Source organism: Spermophilus citellus (genome assembly GCF_964194105.1).
Source record: "Spermophilus citellus genome assembly, chromosome: 2".
Classification (NCBI taxonomy): Eukaryota; Metazoa; Chordata; class Mammalia; order Rodentia; family Sciuridae; genus Spermophilus; species Spermophilus citellus.
In genome coordinates, this window is record NC_138183.1 from 152,530,791 (window position 1) to 152,543,958 (window position 13,168).

Here is a 13,168-nt window from a genome sequence, read left to right on the forward strand (position 1 = left end):
TCCTATCCTGCTTTCTGCTCCCCACTCCCATGGGTACCCAGGCTGGTTCTTGGGTTAGGCAGTGGGGACCAAGTTCATTTTCTCCCTATCAGTTCTAACACAGTAGACTATGATACCAGTGTTAGTGGGAAGAGCTGAGTTTTCCCAGTATACCCACTGCATCCTATCCGGTCTACATACTGCTGCCAGGCAGGGTACCTAGCAAGTAGAGAATTATTTGATGAGGGAGAGGGAAATATAAGGAGGGCCTCTGGAGTTGCTGGCCTCTGCCAGTTGCCCACAAGCCATAAACCAATAAAACAAGAATACTGAGTCACAGTTTTTTTATCTGGGTTCTCTTCACTCCCACTGCACTTGGTGCTGCTTTGGCTGACTGGGAACGTTCCACACCTATAACGACTTGACAGGAAGACTGGAGACTGTCCACTTCCAGCTCAGAACTTACTGTGTAAATAAACTTCTAGAACTGCTACCATGAAATGAAAATGCTACATTCTGCTTTATAATTTCCACCCATGTTGGGGAAACTGGCTTTTCCCCAGCTCTTTCCAGGGCATACAACTTAACCCATTCATTAGTAAGTCCCACTGTCCTATTATTTTTTTTAAGAGAAAACTTGCACTTATTTTTCTTTTTACAGTTACTTCCTTTGAACTATACTGAAACTATGAACTCTAAGTGTGAAAAAAAAATCTCGACAACAGTTTCTTGCTTGTAAAAATATGTATTATACAGCTCTATTTTTAAATTCTACTTCTGAAAAATGACTGTCCCATCTCCATTCACTGCATTGGGGGCCTTTGCCTTTGGTCTGCACGGTTTTTACCACTACAAGCCAGTGGGCAGAGGGAGAAGGGAGAACAGGGGTGGCCAAAACTAATGTGTTGCTTTCTGATTGACCCTGAACAAAGAAGACAAAAAAAGCAATGATGAGGCCCTAGCCACCATGTACAACTCTCTGAAACCCCCACCCTCTGCTGGAGTTGGTTTCCCAGGGGCTTTCACTGGGAAAGCAGCTAAGCCCCTGATCCATTCCTCCTTTCTTCTCTCTCTATTCCTTTGGCTTCAAAAGATTTTTTGGAAAAGAAAGAATATCCCTTACACCTATCTCTAACTTCTAAATTTTCTGGGGACACCAGAAGATTTTACAGGTAGCCCAAGGCTGCTAAAAAGTTGAGGGGAAAGAAAATCTTAAAATTATAAGATAAAAACTTAATCCTCCCAAATGAAAAGAACAAAAAGGAACTGGTCTTCCATTTTGCCACCTTTCCTGTAATGTCAGTACCAAACTGGAGGCAGTGATATTTATTAACCAAAGAAAGTAGGTCATCTGACCTCTGAAGAGTTGAGTACTCAGGCCATTCAAATCACCCTACAAGATCCCAGCAAGTTCAGCTTCTTACACTGATGCTGGTCTATAAACCTGGGCAAGTAAGGCAAGAGAAAAGAGGAAGAATTCATCCATGAGCTAATAGGTGAGAATGAAAGACAAAGGAAAATGGTATCAAGACGAGAGCATTTAGTTGGATCCTAAAGGAAACGTCTTTGCCTCCCTGACACATATTGCTAGACCAGTGTAAGCATTTCCAGGTTCCACAACAGGAAAAATCAGTTGCCAGTAATATAATGATGTCTTTCCTTTGGAGACTTTTTTTTTTTTTTTTTTGATTAACACTCAGTTTTTACTTGCTTAACTCCAAAAGAGAAGGGAGCAAAAGCCATTTCCTGAAGGAATAAAGATAAAAGGATAGGAAAAGATTCAAAGCTCTAAGAGAGTCACAGCCTTCGCAGGTATAAAACCTAAAAGCCAGAAGTGCTCAGTAAGCAGAGGTGGAAAAATGATCTTGTTCCAGATAGATATTCACAGAACAAATGATTTATAAATGTGAAATCCCACCTCCCTTCTTCATATCACTTTGGTCTCCATTTTTCCCAGGACAGGAAACACATCCCCCATACATTTCTTGCTTTGGAAATTAAAACCCAGCATCCCAAGATCATTTTGCAAGTAATTTTGCACAGACACCTCCTCACCCCAGTGCCTGTCTGGAGCTCACCCAAGGTCACCAAACAACTTGGTTGTGAACCAACTGCCTTAACCTTCGGGGGGGAGGGGGGTTAGCTAGACTAGGAGACCAGAGTGAAATGGAAGGGGTGAGGACTTTACAAGGTGGCCTGTCAGAACTAGACTAGAAGCCAAGCCAACAGTAGCCAGGGAAGGCTTACCCCATGAAAAACCTGTGGGTTGTGCTAATTTCTATCCAGAAAGTAGGTTGGACAGAAGCTGGCAGGGGAAATGGGACTTGGTTATGTGGTTGTTATTCTTGGACTGTGAATTTTGCTGATGTAAAACAGAATATTCTGTAAACCTAATGTCTATGTATAAATAATGAGCATTAACACAGTAAAATATTCAATGAAGAGTTGAACTATTAGGGTTACATTTTTTACCTCAATCAGAGAGTCTTATTTCACTCATTTGAAGTGGAGTGACTAGAACAACACTGAGGCTTACAAAGGCTCTCAGTAAGCAAGGCATCTGGTTGGACAGCAGGTGAGCACCAGGCTTCAAATCTGCATACATGAGCCTTAAGGAAATGAACTACAGGCTGAGCCAAACCAAAGCAGGATGGCCTCAGAGCAACAGCAGCTTCCTAGATGTATTTGATAACAGCCCCAGGCAAGGATATCACATTTCAAGGCCAAATTAAACATCATCTTCCCTATAATCTGTAACCCCCAAAAGAATTGCAAGATGAGGGGGATTGAACTGTTTCTGCATAATATACATACTTTCATTTACGAACATTTGAATACAGACTTTCTATACACACATTACCTATATAATAAAAATGTACATGGCATGAGTATATGTCACTGTATAAATATAGAGTTTTAGAAATCTTGAACCCGCGCTTCCTGTTCACATCAGTTTTCCTCTTCTTCCTCCCCAGTCAGGTCCATCATTTAAGAGTTGGACAAAAGGGACAAGTGTCATTTGTGTTGGTCTGGGCCCAGAATTTGATACACTGGAAAGAAAGAGAGACACATCTCAGATTTATCTGAGAAGGGAATAGAGAGTGCCATTAAAGTTCAACAAGATTTAAGTCAAAAAAGTTCTTTCTGTGGGAGACTAAACAGGCTATTTCAATGGCTCTTACTCTCAAAAGAATCTTCAGAGCAGATGAACCTGTCCTTTTTACAAGGACCAGGAACTCGGCTATTAAGGGCACTCATGAAGTTGCTTTTTGTTAAGTTGCTACTTCTTATGATCTATTTGATCTGTGATGAGCTTTCATCTAACACATCACCCTCAGAAATACCCATCACCTTATTCAGGACTTTTTCTTACCAAGAATTTAGCTGTCAATCCAGTTTCTACCTCTTGGAAAAGCAAAACAAAATAGTGAAGAAGAAATCATCCCTGCTGCTAAAAGATTTACCTCTGCCTAGTAATGTAAGAAAACGGAAATGACTTGGCAGTCAGTGAAGGTAATCTCTTCAAGCTACTCTGTTAATGAAGCTACTAACTGCATATTTGGGTTCCTTATTCCTCTCATCTAAGCAGTCTCTTGATAACACTATATTTGAAATGATGGTTAGATACATAGGATTGCCTCTTACAGTCAATTTTCTAAGAAAGTGACTTATCAGTGGCTTAGTACGAACTACTTATCCAGTGCCCTAAAGGGAATTAGATAAAAAGAAGCTGGGAGACCCCAGATGCAGTATTCTGAATTCTGCTGATGTTTAAGCTACAATTTACTGAAAACCTTATGATTAGACATTAACAGTGAGCATCAATCCAGTAAAATATCCAAGAAAAATTTTCTCAGCTGTCAGAAAACAAACAGTAGAAAGTAAAGAAAGTATGTGGTACTCACCTCCTTGTGCAACACATGGGTACATGCCATTGGATGCAGCTCACTGGGCTGGACAAGTTTCTGGCACATCAGACACAGCTTACAGGTAGCGGGAGCCTGCAGGACAGAGATTGCATGCCACAAAGTAAAGAATCTCTGGATCACCTTTCCTTTTATGCCCATGATTTGATGCCAAAAGAAATAAAAGTACAAATACAGATCTTGCTTCAAGTATTCCCATGTTTCCAGTAGGACTATAAACAAAACAGCTGACAAGATGTTGGTTTCCTCCTACACTCCACCCATAAATCCACCCACTTCTTACCCTCAGCTTCTCTATATCCAAGTGTTAAAAGAAAAAGAGTCTCACATGTGAAGACCTTCCAGGATATGAAACTTGGGCAGAAGGCAAGAACATTGGGGTACTGATTTGGGCCAGCGGAGCAGGGTACAAGGCCCGGATCCGACCAAGTGGCTGTGGGTAGAAACAATTTCAGGGTAAGGAAGAGTGATTAACAGTACATATAGCAAAAAAGAAATCATTTACTTCCAAGTTCAGCAAAGCAAGAAAACAGACAAGATACTCTGGCTGTAATGCTTCTTCCCACCCAGAATCTTTAAAGTCTGTCTCTTCTCCAACCTCTCAGGAGGCCTCAGCTCTTTCCAGGCAGCTTTTCTCACCTGAGTACTTGCTGCCACCCTCTCATGTTCGGCCAGTCGTGCAGCTACCAACTGGATCAGTTCCTCCATGGTCAAGCCTGCCATGGTGGTACGTGCTGTCTTGATTTGCTGAAGAATGTTGGTCATCTGGGCCCTAAGAAAGACAAATGTTGAAGGAGAGGGAGAGAGATTCTATGCTACACCCCTGAAACCTCCCCTATTATAAACCATAAGCATTTCTCTGACAAAGATATTTTAACTAATCCTTTAAGATACTTACTTATTGCACTGTGGGAACCGAGTCAGCAGCTTCTCCAAGATCTTCTCCAGTTTGTCTACTGGTTGGGGCCGGGGAGTTTCAGTAGAAGCCTTAACACCGCCCAAGCCTGGGGGAGGCGGGATGGAGGCGGCAGGGGGCATGTGTGGACCATGGGGGCCAACAAGGGAACCCAAGCCAGGGCTATTTCTCCCATGGGAGCCAGGAAGGGGTGGGGAAGGCTGGTTAGACTGGGAAAGGGTGGGGTTCAGGATTGGGAAAGACAAGGAACGGGGATCTGCACTGGGCATAACCATGGGCATTGTGACCTGCCCAATGGAGAAGGGCATCCGAGGAGCCAGAGAGGGACTGGGTTGAAATACTTGAAGCATGAAGTCTGTCTGCAAATGGGAAGATGCAAAGGACAAGAGAATGGAAGAAAGTTTAGGAAACTGAAACAGAAATCAATGAACAAGCCTTACACTAAATAGGGACGGTCCCAATATCTTCATAAAAAGAAGTAGAAGACTCTGACTTTGCCACCAACACAGAAATGTAGACCCCTTCAAAGATTCTCTTACCTCTGATGGGGGTGGAGGCAAAGTTGGGGTAGGGATTTGAGGAAGGCTGCTCAGCTTGGCTCCATTCCTCACTAGCTGGATATGACTGTTAAACTGGTCCTAGATGAAAGGAGAAGAAAGGATCATACTTTACTTCTGAGACGACTGAGTCTCTGCAAAAAGCACACCTTTAATTAACAGGAAAACAGGAAGTGGTGAGACAGGCCCCAGTGGCTACACAAAAAAGGCTACCTCCTAACGAAAAAACAAACAAAAAAAACAAACAAAGAAAAAAAAAAAAAAGGCTACCTCCTGGGCCAGGAATGTAGTTTGGTTGGTAGAGTGCCTGCATAGCATGCACAAGGCCCTAGGCTCAATCCCCAGCACAAAAAAAAAAAAAAAAAAAAAAAAAAAAAAAAAAAAAAAAAACCTCCCTACTACCAGAAGTATTTGAAACATAAATTAATGCTGATCAAATGATCACCCACTACCACTTACCCGAACATTCTTTTTCATTATCCGAACTCCATTTAGTCTAGTTTCCCACTCCTGCTTAGAACGAACTGTCTCCAGTGTTGGGGGAGTTGATCTTTCAAGAAACAAGAGGAATTTACAGAATCAAATTTTAAATCTCCAAGATAGCAAAATAGTAGTTGGGTAATGAACCTTGAAAGAAAGGTATGAGAGCCTGAAAATCTAAACTCCATCAACTTTTAAGCCAAAGATTTGGAAAAGAGGATCAACCACAAAGGGGGTTCTTGTCCACCTTAAAATGTCACAAGAGGCATCCAAATTCCATGGCATAAAGAAGAGAAATGACCATATAAGAAATAAATCTCCTAAGACCTTTGTTATGCTTTGACAGCTTATAAATTCTATTTATTCAAATGGAAACAATGAAATAAAAAGTACAAAGCTATGAAACTGTAGAGGGAAGAATTTAAACAGTGCAGGAGTTTAGAATACAGGAGAGAAATCACTGATTAATTACTACTGCACTGAGATGGCTTCAAATCCCTGTGAAGAAAGAATAAGTGCCAGATTTGCTGGCTTAGAGTTTTAAAAAACTAAAACAAACAAACTACAGAGCTACTAAACCTTAGAATGGGAAGGTACTTACTTGAGGTAAGTAAGGTGCAGTTCTGCTTCTTTTTCTGCTTCTTCTAATTTCAATACCAGCAACTCTTTCCGGCTTTCTAGTGATAAGATCTAAAGAAATCACACATGCAAACATATACATACACTTCATTAATTTTTCATACACAAATACCCCTAGATAGTTAAAACAAAGCGCCCACTGGCTCTTCTGATATTATACCAAAAGTATGTACCATCTGAAAGGCCCAAACCAAGGCTTTCAAGATATTAGCTCCTCTCACCTCTGCCTTCCAGGCCCGCTCTGTCTCTTCCATAATGTTCCGATTTATTTCACCATCCTGATTCTTGAGTCTATCCAGTTCCATTTCCCATACCTCTCTGTAAGATAAGAAACCAAGAACAAGACTGAGGGAGAAAAGATTAGTTTGCCACCAAGGCAAAAGGAAAACCCAACACTGGTCTGCCAGGTATGCTACAGAGCATTTCACACTTAATATTCATTATAGATATGGACAAATGGTGTACAGAAAGGTCTGCAATTGCATAAAGGTCCTATATTTGGAAATAAATATATTCACATCTTCACTTGCTAAAAAAAATTTCCTTGAGCAGGAAAGAATACCTCTTAGATCCAAAACCCTCCACTAAAGGCAGGACATTCTGTGTTCAAGGAGGCTTAAAATCTTTATAGCATTCCTCTTATTTCCCAATTTGTTTTTTACATGAAGGATGTAGAACCAAACATATCATCTGAAGCACAGCAATCAAACACATCAATACTGACTTACTGACTTCTGCATTTTCTTAGCTATAATAAACATTCTTCCAAAGAAAAATATGTTCTCTTTATATCTCAGGACTTTTCATTTTCATCCATATCCTCCTACCCCAATTCCCATCCCCAGAGTGTAATATTCACCTTTAGGATTAGAATGATCAACTGTTTCAGTTTATCCAGTACTGCAGGATTTCCTAGGATGTGGGACTTTCTGTGCTAAAACTAAGGCAGTGATTACTCAGAAGTGAAGAGCCCATCATGGAACAGAGCCAGCAAAAGAATTTCCTTCTATTACACTGTATTGTGGTAAGTTTTACAGCGGAAAGCATGGATTACCCAGGATAACAAATAGAATGATACAAAATGTTTAACTTATTTTCACTGGATTTTAAAAAGATGAAAAAAAAAAGGACAGCTTGAGAAGAGTTACATCTAAAGAGAAATGTTTACCACTTCCCTTTTTTTAATATTTATTTTTTTTAGTTGTAGTTGAACAAAATACCTTTATTTTATTTATTTATTTTTATTTGGTGCTGAGGATCAAACCCAGGGCCTTGCATGTGAGAGGAGAGCTCTCTACCGCTGAGCACAACCCCAGCCCTTACCACTTTTCTTTAGTGACAGAAACAAATTGATCCCCTCTCATTTTTTAGTAACTTTACATAATTAAAAGGGAGCAATTAACTTTCTGAGGTCCCTTCTCACATATTCTTGCTTTTGACCCAACTTACCACACATCCTGTTCTCTATTTCATAGATACTGGGACATATTTGTATGTGCATATGTATGCTTTACACACATATTCACTCACTTATTCACTTTTACATTAAGTCTACTCTCAGCAGACAAGGCCTATTCATCTTTATAACAGATATGAGTTAAGTGAACATTTCTCTCTTATTCTCCATGTAGTATCCCAAAATTAACTTTCCAGCAGAGGAAGAATTCTATAGAAGTTCTTTAGAAAAAAAATTTCTAAGTAGCCATGTTTTCCTGCTACAACACATATTCTCAAATTCCAAACCCTCTTAACTGTAAACATATGTGAAATAGGTTGCACAGTCCATCACTGATCCACTTAGCTTACTTTTCACTCTTAGACAACGGGATAATTACATGAAAATATGACACACTGTTAGTTGTCATCTATGACTGATGTTATTCTTTTTTTTTGTTAATTTTTTTTAGTTGTAGATAGACACAATACCTTTATTTATTTATTTATTTATTTATTTATAAATAAATAAATGGTGCTGAGGATCAAACCCAGTGCCTTGAACACACTAGGCAAGCGCTCTACTACTGAGCCACAACCCCAACCAGTGACTGATGTTATTCTTGAATATTATAGATGGTCAATGAACATCTATGACTCACTAAACATATTTGTCAATGACGAATATATATATATATATATGAAAAAAATATATATATATGAAAAATCCTCATAGACTGATGGAAACAATACACATATTTACACACCCAAAAATCTTTTCCTTTGAGTATTTGGCCACATTTACTTCACTGGAATCCAACAGGACAAAGGGAACTACTAAAAACCACAACAAAAATACTTAAGGGGTTCTTGAATATAGTTACAAAAATACTCAGCCTTATCAATATGCTGACTACCCTATAACATAAGCACCAGATTTCACTTCATTAAAGTATACTAGCTGCAACCCATCATAACAGATAAATCATTCCCCATAGTAGACAGTTTAAAAAAATTCTTTAGAGAACAGAAACCACTGGTTATGTTTAACTTTTTAAATTCTTGATCTAATTTCTTTCAAGTCCCATACTTCTGTTATTTTGCAGTTAATTTAAGGTACAAATGGTTCAAATGAATAAATTCATTATTATTCATCAGACATGTACTATTCATCAGACTGTATAATCCTGGCTTATTATAGTTTCCAATATGCTTGCATAAATTTAAAAATTAACTTTGATCTTGATCATGTAAGCCAGGCAAATTATTAAAAGTTTAGACAATATAAAACAGAAAAGGAACACTTCACAGAAGAAACACAATCGACCCACAAACGTATGAATAAGTGTTCAACATCTCTAGCAATTAGAGAAATGCAAATCAAGATTTCATCTCACTCCTGTCAGAATGGCAATCATCAAGAATACAGGCAACACTAAAGCAGAGCTAGTAATGCTTTTTCTAGTTTCACATTGGCTTATTTTAACAGGTTGAGATGTTTGTTCTAAGACATGTAACCTAACTTTGTAGTCTAAAGTGTTTCACTACCAAGTTGTATCCCTTAGTAGACCAGACCAAATCTTTTGTCCCCAAAGTGTTCCAGGATAGACCTTGATGTTTAAAAGAAAGATATTTGTTAAAATTGCTTGAGTTTCATCTCATTAGGATCCCCCATAGTTACCCACTGTGCATGTACTAGTCCTCTAGAACCAAGTATGTGAAACAGACAACTGGCTGGGAGGAACTCTATAGGGCTTGTTTTCCAAAGAAAAGTATTTCAAGAAACAAAGCTTAAACCTCCCTTAGGTGTGTTACAAAGCTGTTCAAAAAGTAACTCAGTGAGGCTTGTGAATGGAAATATGTAGTGCCCAAGTCAACATTCTGCTTTAAACAGTAATAAATGCAGATGAGTTAATAAAAAAAAAAAAGAATACAGGCAATAATAAACATTGGCGCGGATGTTGGGGAAAAGGTAAACTCACACCTTGCTGGTGGGACTGCAAATTGGTACAACCACTATGGAAAGCAGTATGAAGATACCTCAGAAAACTTGGAATGGAACACCATTTGACCCAGCTCTCCCACTCCTTGGTTTATACCCAAAGGACTTAAAATCAGCGTACTACAGTAATGCAGCCATGTCAATGTTTACAGCAGCTCAATTCACAACAGCTAAACTATGGAACCAACCTAGGTGTCCATTAATAGATGAATGGATAAAGAAAATGTGATCTCATATATATAATGGAATATATCAGCTTTAATGAAGAATGAAGTGAAATCATGGCATTTGCCAGTAAATGGATGGAGTTGGAGAATGTCACTCTGTGCGAAATAAGCCAATCCCAAAAAACAAAGGCCAAATGTTTTCCCTAATACAGATGCTAAATCACAATAAGGTGGAGTGGGGCAGGGGGCACTAGAGAAAATAGCATTACCTCAGATTAGGTAGAGGGAAAAGAAATGTGGGAAGGGGAGGAGATATGGGGATAGGAAGGATAATAGAAAGAAACAGACATTATTAGTTTATGTATATATGCGACTGCATGACCAATGTGATTCAACAACATGTACACTCAGAAAAATGAGAAATTATATCCCATAAGTGAATAAATGCCTTCTACTGTCATGTATAACTAATTAAAACAAATAAAAAAATTAAAAAAAAATAAACAGAAAAAATCTAATGTAGTGTTCTCAGCATTTTTACTTACTGGTTGCATCACCTTAAACAAGTTACTTAATCTTTCTAGGCCTCAGTTTCTTCATCTGAAAGATGAAGAGTACCTACATCGTAGGATTAATGAGTTAACTGAGAAAACACACATAAAGAATTTAATACGATGCCCAGCACATGGCAAGTAGCCCACAAACGTTATTGTTTTTTAAAAACTCAATTTCTCACAATCATACTACTCATAAAGAATCACTATTATACTTCTTTCCAGATTTTGAAAACAAACATTTGCATACTTGTTTATGTATATGTAACATATGCACATAATATTTTATTTATTTGTTCTAATCAGTTATACATGACAGTAGAATGTTCTTCAATTCATTGTACACAAACAGAGCACAATTTTTCACATCTCTTGTGATACACAAAGTAGGGTCACACCATTTGTGCAATCATACATGTACCTAGGGTAAAGATGTCCGTCTCATTCCACCATCTTTCCTACTCCCTTTGCCTCAAAGTTCCTCCACTCATGCCATTCCCCTCCCCCACCCATTAGGAATTAGCATCCACTTATCAGAGAAAACATTTAGCCTTTGGTTTTTTGGGGATTGGCTAACTTCAATTAGCATGATATTCTTTAACTCCATCCATTTACCCGCAAATGCCATAATTTTATTTCTTTTATTGCTGAATAATATTCCATTGTGTATTATATTTTCAACATCTTACTTTTCTATATTAATAAGTATTTTTCAGAAATGTGGGGTTTTTTGGAGGGTGGTGGTACTAGGGATTGAACCCAGGGCTACTTACGAACTGAGTCACATCCCCAGCCCTTTATCTTTTTTATTTTGAGACAGGATCTCACTAAGTTGCTTAAGGCCTTCCTAAATTGTTGAGGCTGGCCCTGAACTTGCTATCCTTCTGCCTCAGCCTCCCAAGTCCCTGGGATTATAGGTATGAACCACCAAGTCCAGTCATAAATGTGATTTTTAATGACTGTTTAACATACAGATCTACCTTTTTCTTTCTTTCTTTCTTTTTTTTTTTTTTTTGTGTGTGTGTATGTGTGGTACTGGAGATTGAACCCAAGGTACTCTACCACTGAGCTATCTCCCCAGTTCTTCTTATCTTTTATCTTGAGACAGGGTTTTGTTAAGTTGCCCAGCCTGACCTCAAACTTGAAATCCTCCCATCTCAGCCTCCCAAATATCTGGCATTACAGGTATGTACCACCATATCTGGCCCTTAAGTAATTTTGAATTTCACAATTATAAATAAAGCTGTGATCATAATGAGCATTTAGGCATGTGCCATTAACACAGGCTAATGATAAAAGTGATATTTAAATTTGAGAGATGCTGGGGCTGGGGTTGTAGCTCAGCGGCAGAGTGCTCACCTAGCATGTACGAGGCCCTGGGTTCAATCCTCAGCACCACATAAAAATAAATAAACAAAATAAAGGTATTGTCTCCAACTACAACTAAAAAATAAATATTTAAAAATAAATAAATTTGAGAGATGCTAAGCTAGGTAAAGAGCACAGCCTCTGGAACCAAACAAATCCTTGCCCTATTACTCTGTGCAACCTTTACCGAGTAAGGCTTTCTATACCTCATTTTCCTGAAGTATAAAATGAGAGAGAATAAAACAGTCTACAATTTACTGAACTGTGATGCAGATTAAATGAGTTAATATAACATCTATCTTCAGCCAGGCATGGTGTCATGCACCTGTAATCCCAGTGGTTTGGGAGGCTGAGGCAGGAGAATAGCAAATAAGAGACCAGTCTCAGCAATTTAGCAAGGCCCTAAGCCACTCAGTGAGATCCTGTCTCAAAAAATAAAGGGACTAGGGATGTGGCTCAGTGGTAAAGAACCCCTGGGTTCAATCTCCAGTATCAAAAATAAAATAAAATAACATCTGTCTTTAGAGAAATTAAAATATATGAATATATTTTTTCCAGCAAATGATGGAAAAATCAGCTTGCCATTAACTGAGAGAAGCAGATACTCAGTGTCCTATGAAATACTTTCAAAACTAAGAGACAGAGCTAAGAATTAAGATCTGTTGAGTCCTCAGCCCAAAGGCCTTCCTTTCTGAATAAATCACACTGAAGGCAAGGCAAAAGGAAAAAAAGCAAAACAAAACTGTTGGGGGAGTTAATTATACATGGGTTGGCTGCATATATATCCAAAGGGTATATTCCCTGAATTTGTAGAAGGTGATTATGAATTCTTCTTTGTTTTGACTTAATTCAACATCTACTAAGCAGCGTAAGTATAAAAGTCTAAAACCTGGGTATATAAATAAGTCTAATTCCTGCCCCCAAGAAGCTCATATTTTTGTTTGTTTCTGGTACTGGGAATTAAACCTAGGGGTTTAATTCACCACTAGCTACATCCTTAGCCATTTTTAAATTTTGAAACAAGGTATCACTAAGGCTGGCCTTGAATCTGCAATCCTCCAGCCTCAGCTTCCTGAAGAGCTAGGATTATGTGCCAGCGTACCTGGCTTCCCAAGGTCTTAATCTAGTAGTGTGCCAGGTGAACAA

At 38.7% G+C, this 13,168-nt stretch overlaps 1 protein-coding gene across 3 annotated transcripts in view; it reads right to left on the minus strand.

The window, feature by feature from the left end:
* Positions 1 to 2,891: 2,891 nt before the first annotated feature.
* The window catches only part of RNF214 (ring finger protein 214), a 32,588-nt gene continuing 22,311 nt past the window's right edge, over positions 2,892 to 13,168 (minus strand). For all 3 annotated transcript variants that reach the window (XM_081271070.1, XM_081271071.1, XM_081271069.1), the window contains exons 7-15: positions 6,719 to 6,815; positions 6,460 to 6,548; positions 5,838 to 5,928; positions 5,361 to 5,459; positions 4,804 to 5,180; positions 4,545 to 4,677; positions 4,234 to 4,338; positions 3,885 to 3,980; positions 2,892 to 3,029 (exon numbers count right to left, since the gene is read on the minus strand). In XM_081271070.1, the coding sequence (XP_081127196.1) occupies positions 2,964 to 3,029; positions 3,885 to 3,980; positions 4,234 to 4,338; positions 4,545 to 4,677; positions 4,804 to 5,180; positions 5,361 to 5,459; positions 5,838 to 5,928; positions 6,460 to 6,548; positions 6,719 to 6,815 (1,153 nt within the window). In that variant the 3' untranslated portion in view covers positions 2,892 to 2,963. The remainder of the gene's footprint in view (positions 3,030 to 3,884; positions 3,981 to 4,233; positions 4,339 to 4,544; positions 4,678 to 4,803; positions 5,181 to 5,360; positions 5,460 to 5,837; positions 5,929 to 6,459; positions 6,549 to 6,718; positions 6,816 to 13,168) is intronic.